Raw genomic sequence first — 21427 nt, forward strand, 5'->3', positions numbered from 1 at the left:
CTGCTTACTGCTCATTATTTTTCCAATCTGTTAAATGGGAAGTGCACTAATTCATGGAAATATTTCTCAAAAACTTAGTGAAGGGATACTTGGCAGTTCCTACCACACTAAATGAAAACAAGTATGATATAGTAGAATAACAAGAGATTTCTGTCATATACTTGCAATAGTAATTGTGTTACTAGGACTTTTTTCTTAATCTGTTTACACACTGTAACTTTCATCAATGAATCAAAGCAAACAGAGTCCAAAGGAAAAGTAAAGCAGGTGTTTTATAACAAAGGCAAATCACTGACACAACCAGACAGAAGTCACCCTCGCAGGATGGTAATTTTAAAGAAAAACAACGACAGTAATAATGTGGAAGTTTTGTCAAATCTATTGGGAGTACTTTCAGTGAAACAAACAGGGTATCACTAAGAGTAAAACTGAGCAGCAGAAAGCTGTTTTGTTAACAGCCCATCAAACAGAAAGTATGGTGCTACTGTAAAAATGACCCAGAATGCCAATGTTAGGCAAATACTATTACCAGAACTTAAGTAAGCCTATTAAGTTATGATTAATTTCAGATGTCACTGATATGGCTGAAGTCCAATTTTTTTAAAGCAAAATTAAACTAGTAAAGAGGAAAAGGGCAATAATTTTGACCATTTCATAATTAGCAACTTAGTCCATGCATGAAGATAAAAAACATTCACTTAACACTTGATCAAGTATTAAAACAAGGTAAAAGTGACATTTATGGAAGTATCCAGCTCAGTGTTTTATACAGAGTAGAAACTCAACAAATTATCCTTCCTTCCTTTCTTTCTATTCCTTTCAATCATTGACTCATTCTATCATAGTTCTATTTACATTTTCAGGTATATAGCTTTGTCTTCTCTCTGCAACTGGACTGAAAATTATTAACTGCTTCATTCACGCTGCTGCTGCTGCTAAGTCGCTTCAGTCGTGTCCGACTCTGTGCCACCCCATAGACGGCAGCCCACTAGGCTCCCCCGTCCCTGGGATTCACCAAGCAAGAACACTGGAGTGAGTTGGCATTTCCTTCTCCATGCATGAAAGTAAAAAGTGAAAGTGAAGTTGCTCAGTCGTGTCCGACTCTTAGCGATCCCATGGATAGATACAAATACTTTTAATTTTGCCATATATCTCACTTGTGCTATCTACAAACAATGTGTTGAGAGGCAGGATTGTCTAAAAGGTCAACAAAGATATGACATGATATAATAGGATGTCTTAAACTGCATGGGAGAATACTCAACTAAAAATTGCTATAATATTATTTTTATTGCTGCTGTTGTTGTCATTTTGTCTGAGAGTAGGACCCTGGTTCCTTCCGTACTTTCTTCTGCTACCCTTAATGTGTTATCTTGTTTCTCTGAGTTACAAAGTAATTGCAGTAGGGCCAAGCATCATGTTTTCATGCAACCACATAGATCTCTTTTTAACCAGGGAATAACATCTTTCCCGGAAGTCTCCCAGCTGACTTTCCATCATAACTCATTGGCTAATGCTGTGCCACTCCTATCTGCAAAGTAAGTTGGGGAAGTAAGTAAGATGGAAAAGTATCTGAAAAAAGTGAGTAGAAAGACTACTGAACAGAAAATTCATAATATCTGCAATACTGTCATATAAAATAATGAGCCAGAGTCATTTATAATGGTTGTAAATGACGACGTTACCCCTATAAAATATACCTAGTGTATGGACTGAATTGTGTCCCCTGCAACACCTCACCAAATTCATATGCTGAAATCCTAATTGCCAATGTGATTGTATTTGGAGACTGTGCCTTTAGGAATTAAGAACACAGATAGTGCTAGTGGTAAAGAACCTGCCTCCAATGCAGGAGGCATTTGAGGTTCGATCCTTGGGTGGGGAAGATCCCCTTGAGAAGGGCGGGGCAACCCACTCCACTCTTCTTGCCTGGAGAATCCCATGGACAGAGGAGCCTGGCAAACTATAGTCCATAGGGTCGCAAGAGTAGGACATGACTGAAGTGACTTAGCACGAGGTCAGAAGAGTGGGACCCTAATCTGATTGGTCTTCTGCCCATAGGAGAAGAGGACGAGACACCAGAGCACTCTCTCTTTATTATGTGAGGTCACAGGGAGAAGGTAGGCATCTGTAAGCCAAGAAGAGAGCTCTCCCCAGGAAACAAATAGACCAGCACTTTGATTCACACCATAAGAGAAATAAATTTCTGTTGTTTAAGTCACTTGGTCTGTAGTATTTTGTTATGGTTCCTCAAGCAGACTAGGACAGAAAATCCATCTAGGAATGAAAAATATTGCTACCCTCCTTTCTTCCATGGGGCTCTACATGGTTGGATAAAGACCAATAAAAATTGGAAGCATCCCAAGAGCTATGGCACAGGAGTGCTATCCTCTTTTCCTCATGCTTTGCATGGATGGTTCATGAGCATGCTCTTATTTCAGCCCCTCTCCTTCAAGAGCAATCTTTTAGAGACTTTTTATTTATGTAAACAGTCATTTGGTTTAAGTCCCAATCTTCTTGGATCCAAAGCAGCAGTATCTCTGGAGTGCAACAAACATTTCACTGCCAAAATATCAGTGCAATACATGTTAACAGAAACCTTTAAAATGGAAACAAAAATAAAAGACCCCATGCTTGTCCAGCCCTTACAGTTTTTGGGTTTTTTTTTAAACCAGTGGAAAATGTTAAGAAGAAAATGGCTTGCAAAAGTTCAGTGTTTATTTCTCAGTGAATCAGGGGGTGAGAAAAAAAAGGCACATTCTGCTATATTATCACTTTCCAATTTCAGGCCAAACCCCTGTAGTTTTCATCATGCATCACTCTTGTGATTAATGATGTGCACCCAGTTAATGGAAAACAGCAGATTAGGTTTCCACTAATAGTTTTGGAAGTTATGTTTGCCTGCCTCATTTGGTAACAACCTCACTGTTCACTAAGAAACTAATGGATTTAATCCCAAAGCAGAATTTAGTTTTACACATTCAAGACAGGTCAGATTTCCAGAGTGGAGAAAATTATATTCTTAGAGGTGTGCTATTCTTCAGTTCAGATTTAACACTAAGATAATATCTCATGATATTTGAGGGTTTTCTTGTTTTCTTTCTTTTTGCCTCTGTTTAGCGAGCAATTTAAAAATTTTCAATACATACTTAAGGTCAATAAAAATAGGAGGAATTAGCAACTTATAACCATGGCAAATAAAATGCATGTAATATGATACTTTCCATAATTAATACACTAAGCTAAAAAGACATCTATTGTTCTGAAGACTCAGGTGAGAAATAATTCCTTATGTATTATTGTATCACTGCAACGCTTATGTCAGAAATAAAATTCACATTTGTTCATCCTGTTTCACTGTAGACAGTGCTGGTTAACCAAAACAGATACGCTAGAAAGCAAACTAATCAAGGAACAGAGAAATCAAGAGGCAAGAATTCTAGTTCCATTTCTGTCTCAAATTACATTGGAAACAATTCTTTTGTTTGCATTTTTCCCACCTCATTGTATATCTATCCCTCTTAAGTCATTTAATAATTGCTATTAAATATCTATTGTTTCAAAGTTTTATCTACGCATATCTCACATGCCCATCTGGATGAGGCGCCTTAAAGGCAGACCCCACCTCTGATTAACATTTTTATCTTTACATTTATTTATCTTTACATTTGTAAAGGGCCAAGCTAGACTGTAAGCGTCAGGAAAAGAGGGATTTTACCTATGTATCTCCAGAAGTTAGCATGATGTGTTAATGATGTGCAAAAAAATTAGACATTTTAATAAATTAAAAACTAGAAAAAAAGAGAGTGAGGTGGAGAGGGGAGGCGTAACACAAAGGACTTTTCAGGCAGTGAAAATACTCTGATTCTATAATGATGAATACATGTCATTATATATTTGTCTAAAGTCTTAGAATGCATAACACCAAGAGTGAACCCTAAAATTAACTACAGACTTTGAGTGACTGTGCTGTGCTGTGCTACATCACTTCAGCCATTCTGACCCTCTGAGACCCTATGGACTGCAGCTCCTCTGTCCATGGGATTCTCCAGGCAAGAATACTGGAATGGATTGCGTGCTCTCCTCCAGGGGATCTTCCAAACCCAGGGATTGAACCTGAGTCTCTTATGTTTCCTGCATTGGCAGGCAGGCTCTTTACCTCTAGCGTCACTGGGGAAGGCCCTTGAGTGACTATGATGTGTCAATACAGGTTCATCTATCATAACAAACACGGGTTCATCAATCATACCTCTCTGGTAGGAGTTGATAATGGGGGAGGCTATGCATGTGTGGGAACCAGGGATTCATAAGGATGTCTCTATACCTTCCTCTCAAATTGGCTATGAACCTAAATCTGCTATTTAAAAAAAATATAGTATGTTTCACAATTAAAGAAAAATGCTGAGCAGTTATTAAATCCAATAGAGTTCACGTTATTTTTTATTTATTCAACATAATGTTAACCTAATTTATGATAAACACCCACTATATGAGTAGTTTACTACTATAGAGTTAACAACTACTATAGAGTGTTTTCTAAACACTCTGTATGTATTAGCTCATTTAATACTTAGAAAACCCAGTGAGACAGGTACTGTTGTGATCCTCATTTTTCAGATGAGGAAACTATAGTCAAAGAGATTAAAAAACACCCCCAAGGCTGTACATCTGCTAAATAGGAGAGTCAAGATTCACCTAGGAAGTGTCCATGGGCCCTTATCCTAATCTTCCAGGTAACCAAAATTAATTATTCAAAGAATCACTTTTGCCTTTATTTCACAATTTCATGTACTTTTTTTCAAATCTGAGGTTTCTTGAAGTTGAATACTAGTAATTAAATTACCACATCAATTTTCTCTTTAGGCATCTGATAAGATGGAATCTGTGGGAAGGGAAAGCCATACCAAAGATATATTATATCTTTTTCAGATATTCAGTTCAACAGAAAAATGGAAAAGAGAAGGACTGGCTTGTGAAGACCATTTGTTTTCACTTCCAGGATCATGATTTTTATACAAAGATTATCCCATACTATTAATAATTAAAAGTAGTAGTATTCTCAGCCTATTTTTGATTGCTTCTGTTGTTATTAGTAAAGTTGGGTGAAAAGGGTTGTACAAGATGGGTGGTCAGATACAGACTGGTTCAAGCAAAGAAAGAGAGGCATCTTCACCAGACAAACAAAAGAAAAGGGAGTTAGAAAAATGAGAAAGTTAAAATAAACAAACAAAAAAGGTTAAAGAAGTCCAGAGAGTGTAAGATCTCTGGAAAAGAGAAGTTGAGAAAATTGTGGAACCAAGGAGATCAATTTCTATGAATATCACAATTCTATTTAACCTAGAGTCTGGAAAAATTAAAAATAAATGGTATTTCTTTAAGAATAAAGAGGAGACTTGTAAAATGGCACATGGCAATGGCTATATTTTAATTTTAAAAATACATAAAGTTTCTGCATTAAGCAATAGTCAAAAGTTTTTCATGTTATTTCCTAACAGCAAAAAGCCTACATAAATACAGTTGTTCCTAATAACTGATATTCACATACTACCAGTATCCGAATGACAAAAATTGATGAAAACAGCAATCAAGTAATTTATTGAGCACTAAGCGCATGAATAAAAAATATTCTACTCTATTATTTTCTCTCATTGATTGTTAAGTTTTGCAGGTTAAGGAAAAGGATGTGGAAGTAATCACATAAGAAATGATCTATTGCTCAAATTTTAGTCTGCAACAAAGAGACATTTACCCACAGGTTCTATGTATCTAGCAATCATTTTCTCAAAGAGATCTCCAAAAAGATCTCATTGGCCAGGTTGAACCTTGCACAGGTTCCTTTTGCACAGTTTTATTGAAAGTACTGCATGTACAAGTAACCTAGGCAGCTTTGTCATGAAAAACGAGACTGAACAAAGACACATTCATCCAGTTCCTGGTATTATAACTCAGCATTAAAAGTAACATTACAGAAATCTGCACCATAAGGAAATGTTATGGGGGGAGGGGCTGAGGAAGGAGGGATAGACTGGGAGTTTGGAGTTAGCAAAGACAAACTATTACAAATAGAATGGATAAACAACAAGGCCTTACTGTGGAACTATATTCAGTAAAGTGTGACAAACCATAATGGAAATGAATATTAAAAAGATATTATATATGTATAACTGAATCATTTTGCTGTATAGCAGAAATTAAGATAACATTTTAAATCAACTATATTTCAATTTAAAATAACAAAATAAAATAGAAATTACAAGCTGGTAAAAAAAACAAAAAAGAGAGACAGAAAGAAAATGTTATATCATTGATTCAAAGATATATCTTACCAAAAAATAGGAGAAAACATAATGTATGCTATTTCTAAGTTACAAAAGATCAGTAGTATGATACCACAGATACATTATTTGTTGAATTTACCAAAATCTACCTCTATGGGTTTTTATTTCCAAAGATATAACTAACAATTTCATTCTTTTGAACTGTCTATGCAGGTAGCAAACAAAAATCAGTGTTGACTATAAGCAACTGGACTCTAGAATCCGAATTTTTAATATTTCTGCTACATTTGTTATCTGAGCTTTAACTTATTTTAAGGAGGCTGAATTCATTGACAGCTTTATTTTGCTGAATCAGAGTTTTTTCTTTTCAGTGTTGTGTTAAGCTCCAGTAACAGATTATAAAGAAATTAATATAAAGACAATGTGCTGTGAGGCTGACCCAGCAATGACAGCCATCAGCCCACTGTTGTCAGAGATGAGCCCATTAATCTTGCTTCAGTGCTTTTAGCATTGGTTTTACACAGCTCCATCCACTCACCCACCACATAAGCAGCCCTCCCAGAGCTGTGCGCCCTGAAGAAGCAGATGGCTCTCCAGGATTGCTGAGAAACAGCCTTTTGCTCAGGAATAATGGAATCAACTAGCACCTAGTAAGAATCCACTGAAATCTTCATAGACACATAACCCTAAATGGAGAACCTTTACCTTTAGAACTATAACTATGAAGTAAGAGACTTTTAATAAAACAAACAAACAAAAAATCAATTCAAAAACAAAGCAATTAAAACAATGGATTGATCCCCTCACCCCTCTTCCCAGGAATAAAGATAAGCTTAACATGCTTTTTTTCAAAACAGAAATAAAACTGTTATCACCTTATAAATTATTCACCAATGATAATAAAAATATACTTTTACATAACCCATCTCTGTTAAGCTCTATAATAAGCTACAAATAGGCAAATCTTTTAAAAGTTTAAATTCCAAGATTTAGCACAGAAGTGAATTTTCAGGAGAGTTAACTTTCTGTTACCAGGTACTGAACCTCACATGAAGATTACTTAACAACTTTCCAAACTGGTAAATGGTCTTTTTTAGTTAAACCATATAAACTCAGTCACACAACTCACAATGTAGGTACTGACACTATTTATTGTCCAGTTTACTCATAATTAAATCAAGCATTTGTGGGGAGTGGAATCCAAAGACCACGTTTGGTTGGTCCAACATATGGACCACGTTTCTTTTTTTTTTTTAATGGTTGGGCTGGAAAAGCCCTGATAGGTCATGTACCTATCAGGTACAGAGTCTAATTACTCTGTAATTAGACAGTCAAGTGGCAATGGGATAGAATGAAACAGTCACTTAGTCACTAGAACGAAGACTCTAAACTCTTACTGAAATCCTTTAGTTTTACCTTGAAGCCAGAACTCAAATTCTTGGTGAGGTTTTGTTTGCTTTTTTTTTTAACTTTATATAACTGACAAAATATTTTAAAATTATTGAAGATGCTTCTCCTTAGATAACATATTTCATGAAGCCCTATTTCATGTTTATTTTTTGAATATTATTTTCAGGAAGTTATTGAACCAATCTGGTCTGAATATTATGCTCAGCTCAATAAGACTATTTCTTCCAGAACAGAGATACAGAAATGTCTGTCAGTAAGCAGCTCTTTGCCAAACAACCAACAAATTTTGTACCTAAACTACCTTTTTCCATATGTTGAAATATCTTTTGTACTTTGAAGATTTTGTGCCAGTGTATTTAAACATTTTCTCAAAAACAGTGGTGGAGGAGGACTAAAGAAATCATCTCTCATCCCTATGAGGCTAGTATTTACCTCTAAGTATTATATACACAGTGAGATCCAAGGACATCAAATCATGAAATAGAAAAGAACAGATGATTACCTGATATTCATTGGGCCAAAATGTGCTCACTGCTAGCTCAGCCCGAAGCCAGTCTCTACCCGTGAATCCAGTCACATTCCAAATTGGATTGGCAAGAGGTCCTTTATTCACCCTAACCAATATGTTCAAAGTGCCAGGATTCAGCCCTTTCTGGCTGTATAACAGGTAACTGAAGTCAATACAATGAGTGTCGTTCTCCTTCATTGTAGGCAGCTGAAGTCTGGCTTTTTCTCCAGGGTCATGATCTGAAGAGTCCACTATCATATAGGAACCTGAAATGATATCACATAAAATAAGACCAAATAGATATATAAGCAAGAGGGAAAATATAATAACAGAAATAAAGCTAAAAATGATACCAATCTATTCTGAGTATTAAATTTAATTTTAAGACTATGTCTTCCAGAACAGAGATATAGAAAGATATCAAACAAGTGAATAGATGAATTGAATTCATAGGGGGTAACAGACATTATTCAAAGTACATAATATGTACAAATTAGTTTACTCTCCACAACAATCTGTTATTATTCCTATTTTACAGATTAGGAAACTGAGGCACAATTACTAACTTAAAGTCAAACAGATCATGCAGAGCCAGATTCAGTCCAGATTCCCACCCTAAATTATCTCTACTCTTGCTAAACGAAGGTCTTTCAGCAAACAACCAAAGAAATGTATTAGTGGCCTGATTTACAGAGGGAGTGTATTATTCTCTCCCCATCCATAATTTTAACACAGAGAGGGGCTATGAGTACAGGCACTGGAATCAATTTCTGATCTCAGATTCCAAGATCATCATGTAAGCAAGCTGTGTGACCTTTTGCAATGTACTAAGAATTCTGGACTTGCTCAAGGAATAAGGATACTTTGCAGGGTAACTGTGAGGACTGAAGTGTAAAATGCCAAAATTTCTAGAACTGAGAATCTGACACAAAGCAGATTCACCTACTTGGAGCCTCTTCCGCTAAGTTGACAGCTAATCACCACTCCTATTGTCCTTGAATCTGCAATAGTCTCTACGGTCTTATAGAGCTGCCAGATATCTGGTTTGAAATCACTAATCTACTCCACTACCTTTGGCTTAATAAATATTCATTTGAAAATCTAACAGGAGGAGGAAAAGAACATAAAGAATCTCACCCTCCCAGTTCCTCATACTCCCACCCTCAAACACACATTCTGTGTGTGGCAAGCAAAGTCATACAGAGCTAAGTGTAAAAATGGGATTTGAACATTAACTGCTGATATTAGTCCAAGGAGCTTTAAAAAAAAAAACAAAAAAAAAAAACTAGTTTTTCTCATGTCTCTGTGGATGTTAACAAAGACATATATTACAAAAATGTAAATATTTACATTTCAAGTAATGATACCCATTTATCACACTTAAAGTAGAACACAAATTTTATTGTAAAATATTTTTCCCTAGGGTGTCATTTTAACACTCCCCCCCAAAATGTATTATATGTAGTGTTACAGAACCCAGTGTTACAAGGGTTACACTTTGACCTCTCTTCTTGACAAACCTGAAGAATTAATCAACTCTCTGTGTCTCCTCCTTAAAACATAGTAACTGTTTCCATGGCACACTAACCACTCATTGACTACCCGTCAACCCAGCTCAATTAACCCTCAATTTACAAGTTCAAATCATAGCACATAGGAGGGCTTCAACTATTTAAGAAACCAAAATTTCAAGATTTCAAGTCTGACCAATTCCTGGTCAATGGGTATTATATGGTTCAGAACTTTTGTGAAGATTTCAAGTGATAATACTGTTAGTTACTTAAGCCAAGGACAGAATAAGTTTACTATGGTGATCATCATTGACATTACTTTCTCTTAATTTTTCTTAGTTCTCGTCTTCTCTTCTAACCTGAAATTCTTTTCTTTTCTCTTCTTCCCCGCTCCTGATTTTCACAGACTGCACATTCATAGAATAAACTATCCTTGTATGTTTTGAAGAAATTAAGTCCTTTTCTTTCAAATAAGATATTCTGGATCCCAAACCAATTTATAGAAGCAGGATGCTTCTGTTCTTGGTTATACTCACATTCTACAGTCCATGGTTGAACTACAAAGATGTCTTTCAGATTCACTACAGCAGAACAGATCAATTATGGCTTTTAAGAAGGACCAGATCTGAGATCTTAGATAAGCGACTTAGTGTTATTGGGCCTCAGCTTCTTCACAAACATAGTGACTTATTTCTCCATGGCTATCACTATTTTTTCAGTGACACATTATGGCATTAGTGGATTTAAATTATTCTTACAAGTCTGCATCAATTATGACTTCTGTCAATTTTCAAATAGTGCTCTCTAAATGACTTATAGGCTTTCAAATAATTATTTTCTTCCATTATGAAATAAACTTTGAAATAAAATGTTTTGTCTCACATTTTATTTATATAGTATGATATTTACCATTAAGACCATTTAGCCATTTACAGCCAGTTGCACTTTTAAGCTACAATAATTTTCTTATTAAGAAAATGGGATAACCAAAGTATATTAATTTGTAGGAATTTCAATTTGATCATTAGAAGTCACATAATAAAACCTTGCCAAATTGTTTCAGCATTTCAAGGACATTCAATGCAAGCTAAATAAAGTTTTAGAAGTGTTGATATTTCATTTTTATAAAATGTTTCTGCTAAATGAACTTCTTTCAATGTAGCCTGACTATTGCTACATTTTCGGAGTGCTACGGAATACCAGACCACCTAACCTGCCTCTTGAGAAATCTGTATGCAGCCCAGGAAGCAACAGTTAAAACTGGGCATGGAACAAAAGACTGGTTCCAAATTGGGAAAGGAGTATGTCAAGGCTGTATATTCTCTCCCTGCTTATTTAACTTCTATGCAGAGTACATCATGAGAAACTCTGGACTGAAAGAAACACAAGCTGGAATCAAGATTGCTGGGAGAAATATCAATAACCTCAGATATGCAGATGACACCAACCTTATGGCAGAAAGTGAAGAGGAACTAAAAAGCCTCTTGATGAAAGTGAAAGAGGAGAGTGAAAAAGTTGGCTTAAAGGTCAACATTCAGAAAACAAAGATCATAGCATCTGGTCCCATCACTTCATGGGAAATAGATGGGGAAACAATGGAAACAGTATCAGACTTTATTTTGGGGCACTCCAGAATCACTGCAGATGGTGACTGCAGCCATGAAATTAAAAGATGCTTACTCCTTGGAAGGAAATTTATGAAGAACCTAGATAGCATATTCAAAAGCAGAGACATTACTTTGCCAACTAATGTCCATCTAGTCAAGACTATGGTTTTTCCAGTAGTCATGTATGGATGTGAGAGTTGGACTGTGAAGAAGGCTGAGCACCGAAGAATTGATGCTTTTGAACTGTGGTGTTGGAGAAGACTCTTGAGAGTCCCTTGGACTGCAAGTAGATCCAACCAGTCCATTCTGAAGGAGATCAACCCTGGGATTTCTTTGGAAGGAATGATGCTAAAGCTGAAACTCCAGTACTTTGGCCACCTCATGCGAAGAGTTGACTCATTGGAAAAGACTTTGATGCTGGGAGGGATTGAGGGCAAGAGGAGAAGGGGATGACAGAGGATGAGATGGCTGGATGGCATCACTGACTCGATGGACGTGAATCTGAGTGAACTCCGGGAGTTGTTGATGGACAGGGAGGCCTGGCGTGCTGCGATTCATGGGGTCGCAAAGAGTCGGACACGACTGAGCGACTGAACTGAACTGAACTGATGGAATATCATGCATTTATTTCACAGTTCCCAAAAGGAGGAAACAAGCAGTAGCATCAAAAAGCCATCTAAATCCTTCTGCAATCTGACTTCATATAGTGGCAATTTACCCTGTAGGCACCATAGAGGTAAGCTGCCTGTTTGACACAAGATTCCCTTCCATCATCCCAAACACAGAGAACACTATGCTGTTCTTATCAACTTCTAAAAATTACTTCCACAGTCTCCCAGAATAACTGGCTACCAAGACATAGAATCAACAAAGTCTGTAATATGCACTTCCTCATTCTTCACGTTATAATTTAAGCATATTTACTATTGTTTAGTTATCAGCTAACTAATCCCTCAGATTTCCAATGAGTTTAGTTCTATTCAGCTGTAATTTAGCTATCTCAAGGCTTAATAATGAAATATCTGTGTGCACATAAATATAATGTGCTAATTTCTAATAAACGTGACTTCTTTAGTGTGGCCTTACAAATATCCCTTACAGTCTCTTGAGCAACAGAGTTCTCAAATATATCATTTAAGACAGAGGAAGAAAACATAAATCCTTATAATTAAAACTTTTAAAAAGTATAGCCTTTCTGGAAAGCAATTTGCCAATGAGAATCAAAAATCTTTCAAAAGTTATATGCCTTCTGCTCTGGCAATTCCAAATCTAGGAAGGTACACTACATAATCACGTGTATGTACAAAGATAAAGGCTTAAAAAAAAATTTTCATTTTCCTCATTAAAATAAGGAAAAGAGAAAGTATTTAAAATTCTAATAATAGGCAATTTGTAAAATTATGACAAAAGTTTGATGAATACTTATGCAGTCATTAAAAATGATATTATTAAAAACATTTAATGGAAAATACAATATATTAGGTAAAATACACAGGTTATAAAATATACTCACTTATGAAAATATATATATTTATATTAAATAAAAGCATTGGTATAAGTGAGTCGGTATATTCATATATGAACACATAAACATGTAGATACAATTGAAAGAAAACAAAAATGCATAAAAAATGTCAACTGTATTTTCGGGGCAGGGGGGTGCTGTACTCTGTCTTCTGGTTTATTTTCATTCACACATATTCACTGAATGTTCTACAGTAGGCATGCAATAGATTTGTACTTTAAAGAAAGAAAGACTACATGAATGCCATCTTACATGAGGACCATCAAATGGATAATGATAAATACTTAGCAAATAAACACGGCATTTGTTTTGTTTTGTTTTTTTGCCCTTTAAAAATTAATCTATTTTTATGCCACAGATTAACAGCTTCTTGGCTTTCAAAAACAACAATACAAAAACTAGGACCTTCTTATTTACTTCAATTCATTAAAAAAGAGAGGCTGCAAGTACTTAGCAGCTTTTACTTAGAAAGCCAAAGAAAACAAATTCCGTATTCATAAACACCACAGTCCAAAATCTAGATAAACAACGTCCTACGAATTTTCCATATTAATGAAAATTTTATCTTTATGCTATACTTCTATGAAAAAACATAGTAACAGAGAAAATAGGATTAACTGCTAAGAAAATAATGAATGATAAATAGGTTTCTACACTTCATCCTAAACTTCCTTCATTTATATTTGTATATATATATATATCTTTCTGAACACTAACAATATTTTCATTAAGTCAGCTCTTATTCGAAATCCATTGTATTTTCCTGTAAAGTAAGCAGAGAGAAATTTCCACTTCTCTGCTTAGTACTGACCACGTTCCATGATCTTGCCCAAAGTACTGCATTACCTTTCACTACTTCTCTTCACAAACCAGCTTCACCAACCTGACAGAGCACTCACTGTTCTCCCACATATCACACCAGTTTCCTCCTCCAGAACGGGTTCAATCTCTTATAAGAAAGCCTCCCCTCATCTTAGCCCCTAGTCAATCATTACACTATTCTTCAGCCCCAGCCCACCCTGACCTTTCCCTGCCTTTGATATACAGTATCAGCCTTTCTTGTTCTATCCCTTAATTATACACTGCCTTTACACAAGTCTTAAATAATTTACACAGGAACATTTATATCCTGCAAAAGAGTAATAATATTCTCTTAGAAAGTACATGATCCATTCAAGAGTCCAATCAAAAGAGAAAATCCACACAAACAAATACAACAGCAAAAGTATAATATAAAGAATTATTAACTATAAGAGGGTAATGTTGTTGATCAGTTGCTCAGTCATATCCGACTCTGCGACCCCATGAATTGCAGTATACCAGGTTTCCTTGTCCTTTACTATCTTCTGGAGTTTGCTCAAACTCATGGCCATTGAGTCGACGATGGCATCCAATCATTTCATCCAAGAGTATAGAGATTTTAAAGGTATAAAGAGAACCCTAAAGGATAACCACAATACCCAAGGAACAAAAAATGTGGAACAGGGAGAGAGACTGCTGAAAATCAGACTCGCTTAGAAGATGTGGTTGCAGCCCGCTGGGTGGTGAAGACTTGGCTGGGTCACTCAGGCAGAGCTGTTCCACACCTGCTGCAAGCAGGAAACACTTGCACACAGCAGGTTTGGGGTGAGCTCTGTGAATGCTGGGGAGAGCCACAGAAAGGCAGTCACCAGCCAGCACTGGCGCTGCAAGCTCTCTGAGGCACTGCAAGCACTGGGAAACTTTTAGCCTTGTGGGACCAGCAAGAAGAAACTAAAATAGAAACACAGCTCAATCAAGAGTTAAAAGCTCCTTTCCACTAAAATGCGCCCTCGGGGCCCTCTACTGACAAAGCTAACACTGTGCTGGTTTCAAAGGAGAAATGCTTAAAGAGCCAGCCTACACTCTTACAGAGCAGATAATAAAGGATAGTTTAGCACTGCTGAGCAATGAACTGATACAACATCTAACAAGGACCTAGCATATAGAAATTCAATGAATACTAGTTAGTTGGTTAGTTGAATGACTGAATGAATGAGGAGACAAAGAGACTAGCTCTTAAAATATAACTGTTGAGAGTGTACCAACTCTACTTATATGTGAGATAAATTATCAGAAAACCTCAGAACAACAACAAAAATAAAGCAAACAGTTGGAACTGATTTATATTGCTTCCAAACAGAATCATTTGATGAAAAGAGTATAATGTTTGGAAGTACACACTTAACATTTTGATCAGAGTCACTCTTGACTATATATATAAAACCTTCTGTTACAGCAATGGTTCTTAAACATGTTAGTCTTAGGATCTCTTTTCCAGTCTTAAAAATATTGAGAATATCAAAGAGCCTTTGTTCCTGTGAGTTCTATCAATACTGACCATACTAGAAATTCAAACTAAGAAATTTCAAAAAAAATTGTTAATTCAGTTAATATTAACAATAATAAATCCATTATATAATAACCCAAGTAAAATATTTTATGAAAAATTACATTTTGCCAAAAAAATGGTATAAAAGGAGGCACATCTTTGCAAATCTCTTTAATGTATGACTTAACAGAAGATATCTTCTTCATTCAATCTGTTGTAATATCAAATATCATGTAGCCTCTGAGAAATTATACCATACACTCATGAGAAAATAAGAAAAACAGTGTCATTATGACAGTAGTTTTGACCTTAGAGATGCTCTGACATGGTCTTGGGAACCCACAGCAGTCCCTGGAGTACATGTGAAGAATCATTATATTTTAACATGCATAATTCTTTTCAACTCCATGCTATAATGAGAACCTTATCAGTGTATATATTTACACTGAATCTACTCATTCAGTTGTTGCATAGTATATAGACGTTCTCTACGAAACAAAAGTCTTTACTGAGATGTTGGATGTCTGGAGAATAAAAATTGAAAAAGTTGAATTTTTTACACCAGTATAAATAGAAAGGGTGTATTAATCAAGGTTCATGAGAGAAACAAATAGATACACACACAAAAAGGTTTATTGCAAAGAACTGGCTCATGTGATTACAGAGGCTGAGAAGAACAGACCCAGGAAGAGCCAACTGTATAGTTCTAGTCCAAGTCCAAAGTCTAAGTAATGTTCTATCTTAATAAGAAAAGCATTTTTGTGTGTTCTGAAGACCATTTTGAATAGTTATCAAAAGCTACCAAAGCACCAACACACTGTGCAAAACAGTTAGTTCTTGGCATTGAGTGAGGTTTTCCCAGTAGAAACAAAAAACATGCCAGAAACTGTTGATGTGAAAAAACTAAAAACGCTGAACACTAATACAGTTTCCTGCCCAGCCAGCTTCAGAAGCCATAATCAGGACCACAAGAAAAGGAACAATGACAACTGAAATCACAATTTGGGTCCCAATCCATCTGGGATGATTTTTTTTTTCTGTGTTGTTTAAGATTAATATCCCTAAGCATTTATGTTGCCATTACTAAACTGAAAGCAATGTCTTGCTTTTCACAATATTTTTCAGCTTCTCATTTCCTTTAATCAAGCTTCTTCTCCTTATCCCATTTTGCTTCATCTGATTAGGTGGCAACATAATATAGCAAGTTCCTAAAACTAAGAACCTAGAAAGCAGGCTGATCTTTCCCTCACTTTCCTCTTGTACTAACAATCTGTATTGCCTCCAAACTGTCTCCTCAATCCATCCAACATTTCTTCATCTTAGCCGGTTCATCCAGCTCCTATCATTTCTCAGGAGCACAACTAGAATAGACTCCTAACAGGTTTCATGAATTCCACATTAGCAGTCCTACAACAGTTTTCCACAGGCAGCCAGATTCTCCCAAAACAATTCATCTTTTCTCATCTCCACACTGTAGTGAGAATTAAACCCAAACACTTCACTCTAACCCATCAGCTTCAATACAACCTGGCCCCTGCCTTCCTCTCTCACATTATCTCCTACCTTCTCATCCTCAGCAAGCTCCAGCTACAGTGGACTTCTGCCTTTTAAAAATCCAAGTTTATGTCTGTTATCAGTGTTTTTACACCAGGTTTTCCTCTGCCTGGAATACTCTCTCCTCAGCTGGCTTATTTTTATCGTTCAGGTCTCAGCTCAAATACCACCTATCAGTGAAGCATTCCCTGGTCTGTTAATAAAGTAGTTCCTTCCAAGATTGCTTCTAACATGCCATTCTTTTGCCTTCATAGCCCTTACCATTTACTGAATCCACTTTGTTTATCTGATTGAAAAACTCCACACACACAGAAAAATCATACTTTATCTTGTTCATTCAAAACTCTAGAACAATGTCAGGAGCCTTCAGCACGGAGTGGAAAGTTTTTATGACACCTATTTGTGCTTTCTGCTCGCATGTCTGCAGCACTTCCATAATGCTCTCTTACGTTACAAATGTACCATATCGATCAGAGCACCTTCCCAGCTCTCATGCAGTCTTTTCAAGATCAGAAACCTCTTTTTCCTCCTAGCACTTAACAGACGAATTCTGCACAGGGAAAGTCTTAGTGAACTCAACTAAAGAAAAAAAAGAAGAAGGAAAAAAAAAGCAAGCAAAAAACTGAAGAATTTCAAAAGTTATAGCAGTACTGTTTTTCCAGAGACAACAAGAAGGGAGAAAAATAGTAAATCTGAAATAACTTTAAACAATGTTCTTAAAACAATGTTTCAATACTGACTTCCCTCCAGAGATCCCATAATTTTGGTAAGGCTGACAGATGTGCCCTCACTTTTGTTGCCGTCTGTTATTATTTTCTTCAAACATCTATCTAACTTCTGTTTCTTTGTTTATTTTGTATTGATACATAGTCGATTAACTCAATGTTGTGATAGTTTCAGGTGAACAGTGAAGGGACTCAGCCATACATATACATGTATCCATTCTCCCGGAAATCTCCTTCCTTTCATGGTGCCCTATAACATCGAGCAGAGTTCCATGAGCTATACTGCAGAACCTTGCTGGCGATCCATTTTAAATACAGTAGAGTGTACATGTCGATCCCCAAATCCCTAACTATTCCTTCCCCCCATTCTATTACTTAAGATAATGCCTTCCACTAAGTTTGTTTCTAAAAGACAGAATGAGGCACACATTTTTAAAAATTACATTTGTCCCCCAAGCTCCAACACAGAAGAACTGAACATGCAACTTCACAGGATTCTAGTCCAACAACTTTGTGTGTGTGTGCGCTTAGTCATTCTGTCGTGTCCAGCTCTTTGCAAAACCATAGCTTGTGCCCACCAGGCTCCTCTACCCACGGGGATTCTCCAGGCAAGAATACTGCCATGCCCTCCTCCAAGGGATCTTCCCAACCCAGTGATCAAACCCAGGTCTCCCATATTGCAGGTGAATTCTTTACCGTCTGAGCCACCAGGGAAGCTCTGTCTGTTTCATTGTCTGAACTTTTTAATCTACATTCTGCAGGAATAAAATTTCTCTTAATTCCTGAGTAAGGGCTTTGTATTTGTTCTAGGTAGCCATCTTACATTTGAAAATAAAATGTATTTTATCTTCAAGAACAGCATCTAACATGTTCATAAAACACAGAACTGTACGAAGATTTCAGATGAAATGAGCACAACTTTTTTCCTTCTTGGGAAACTAGTCACCTCAGGAAGTTTACCTGCTACACATTAAGATCTAGAAACTGGGCCAAACACTGTACTACAGTTTAATCTCCTTCCCCTACAACATCTTGGAAAGCAAAAGCATGAACCCAACTGGCCCTTACTTTGACCACCTGAATTTTTATTTTCACCTCTATTATACAGAAAATCTGTGCAACCTACTATTAAAAGTGTGAATTAATTATCACCTACCCCCCTCTTAAAGGCAGGCAAATTTTACAACCTGCTGCACTTTTCTCATCAGGATTTTTTAGGATACCAGTTTCCTCTACCCACTATCACCCATCTCTTCAACTCTCTGGCTTGGGCAAATAATTAAACCTTTCTCTGTCTGGGTTTCTTTGTCTTGAAATGCCTAAAGCCCTTAGGGTGTACTGTCAGGACCACATGAGACTATGTCTATGATGAACTAAACCACACTGATCAGGCAGATCCATAATACGTGTTCCTTCATCACACTCATTCCTTTCTCTGTTAAATAGTTCAGAGAATCATACTGGAAAATGTATGAAAGAACATTTTCAAAGGTTAAAAATGAGATAATGTTAATGAGTAGTAAACCTAAAAACTTCCAATACAGAGACAGCCAAACCTTTCTCAGCCCTTCCCTTCACAACTCTACCTAACCCTTTTTATCCCCTGTGAATCAATCCTCCTTCTGAGCTCTCACCTTCCTATTTCTTTCTAATCCTCCCCTTTCACTCTTATTATCTTTAAAATCTGGTAAATACACACTGGAAACACATATACACACCTAACCTTAGCAACAGTTATAAAAGGATAAATAAGTTTAAGATTTCTTGTACTAAGACTGGGCTTCCCAGGTAGCAGAATGGTAGAGAATCTGCCCACCAATGCAGGAGACTCAGGAGACAGGTTCAAATCCTAGGTCAGGGAGATTCCCCTGGAGAAGGGAATAGCAATTCCAATATTCTTGCCTGGAGAATTCCAAGGACAGAGGAGCCTGGCAGGCTGCAGTTCCTGGGGTCGCAAACGGTTGAACACAACTGAGCGCGCACACACACATGCTGGAAGATTTCTCCAGTTTCTGAAATCCTGGCACTCCCGCCATGGCTCTCCAAGCTGTGGAGCTTCTGTATTATGTGGTACTGACATGTTTTGAGAAGCAGCTGCTAAAATGAAAAGCAGCTTCAGAGAGAATAATCAGAGCTGCATTTACCCCAAAAGGCAAGAGAGTCTTCATTCTAGAGCCAATTTTGTCATCATCACTTTCCTTCTCAAAGGAACTGAGACTAGAAAGAACACTGAAAGATATGAGAAGGTAGAAGTCTCTGGAAATTGCCTAAATATCATATTAGCAATTTCAGCCTGTTGTCTGGATATACCTTAATTCTGTTAATAATGAAAGACCAGAACTTAAGGTCAGTCCAGAATGAATGTGCAGTGTTTATTTATTTCCATATTAATGGATATTCCCAAAGACAAAGTACTCTACTCAGTAGTCACTATGTGCCTAAGGGTACCAAATATCTATTTTAAAATTTTAATATGCCATATATCAGGAGAACAAGGCTTTATTTTGACTCAAAATTAGTAACAAGAGTCAGCAACTACTCCTGAATAAGCAAATGGCAAGAGATGATCAATTAGAGAAGAACTCAGGTTGAGTGAGATTTCTCAGCTGAGTTCTCAGGTTCAAGAATAATCAGCCTACAAGAGTTCCAAGTAGCTTCCTTTATTAAATTCTAAAGTTCCAAATTTCCCTGGTAGCTGAGTTGGTAAAGAATCCACCCGCCATGCAGGATTCCGAGTTCGATTCTGGGTCAAGAAGATCCCCTGGAAAGGGATAGGCTCCCCACTCCAGTGTTCTTGGGCTTCCCTGGTGGCCCAGGTGGTAAAGAATCTGCCTGCAATGTGGGAGACCTGGGTTCGATCCCTGGGTTGGGAAGATCCCCTGGCGAAGGGACTAGCTACCCACTCCAGTATTATGGCCTAGAGAATTCCATGGCCTGCATAGTCCATAGGGTCACAAAGAGTTGGACACGACTGAGCAACGTTCACTTTCAAAGTTCTACATCACAACAGGAGACACTTTATAAAAGATTTGAAAAAAAGGAATAAGATTTATTCCACTCTCATCCCAAGGAAATCATGTTCCTATCTATGAAATGGCAAAAAAAAAAAAAAAAAAAGTCATGCTCTGAAGTCAAAGACCTGATTCTGCAGCCTGGCGCTGTTACCACCCACCTCTCCTCTACCACTTAACTGATGAAAATCAGCCCCAGAAAAATAAAATGTCATAGATATAATAAATTACTATTTGAGAGGACTGTTATAGGGATTACATTTTTACTATCCAAGTAAAAATGTATTTTAACTTTTTTACTTACAAAATATTATTCAAATCAAAAACCTATCTGCTTGTTTCTGAAAACAGTGCCTGCCTTAGAATACAGACAAAGTGATGAGGGGAGAGGGTGGGGCCAAAGAGAATGAGAACACAAACCATCAGAGAAAAATGAGAAATTAAGTATGGAGAAATAGAGGGCCCAAGGAGATGAAAACAAGAGAAGAAAGAAGTGCCTCCACTTTAAATGCAAAATTTGGGAAGACAAAAGAAATGAGGGAAACACAGGTGGAAAATAAAATGGGGTTATGTTTATTTTCTGTCTCCCCAGGTATCTTCATAAACCATCCAAATATGACAAAAGAAACTAAAGTCCTAGGAAACATAAAAGCAAAAGAGAATGATATCATCACTTCAAATGTTAAAACTGTTGCTTAAAGGACATGATATAATTTTTTTAAAAATCCAAGCCCCCTTGGAAGTCTTCTGAGCCTACATTAATTTTGATAGCTCTAGTGGAATTAGTGGTTCCCAATACTAGAATAAAGCATAATAATGTTTTCTAAGATAAACTAATCCATCTCTCCAATGCTGCCAATCCAGCTGTTATTTAAAAACAATCAAACAAAAAAACAGTGAATAAAAAAAAAGAAGAAGAAAGAAAAGAAACCCCGAAAACATAAACCT

At 36.6% G+C, this 21427-nt stretch overlaps 1 protein-coding gene across 5 annotated transcripts in view; it reads right to left on the reverse strand.

The window, feature by feature from the left end:
* The window catches only part of PTPRK (protein tyrosine phosphatase receptor type K), a 598135-nt gene that overhangs the window by 361448 nt on the left and 215260 nt on the right, over positions 1-21427 (reverse strand). For all 5 annotated transcript variants that reach the window (XM_040238871.1, XM_040238869.1, XM_040238870.1 and 2 more), the window contains exon 3: positions 8191-8462. In XM_040238871.1, the coding sequence (XP_040094805.1) occupies positions 8191-8462 (272 nt within the window). The remainder of the gene's footprint in view (positions 1-8190; positions 8463-21427) is intronic.

Source organism: Oryx dammah, unplaced genomic scaffold, assembly GCF_014754425.2.
Source record: "Oryx dammah isolate SB20612 unplaced genomic scaffold, SCBI_Odam_1.1 HiC_scaffold_4, whole genome shotgun sequence".
Classification (NCBI taxonomy): domain Eukaryota; kingdom Metazoa; phylum Chordata; class Mammalia; order Artiodactyla; family Bovidae; genus Oryx; species Oryx dammah.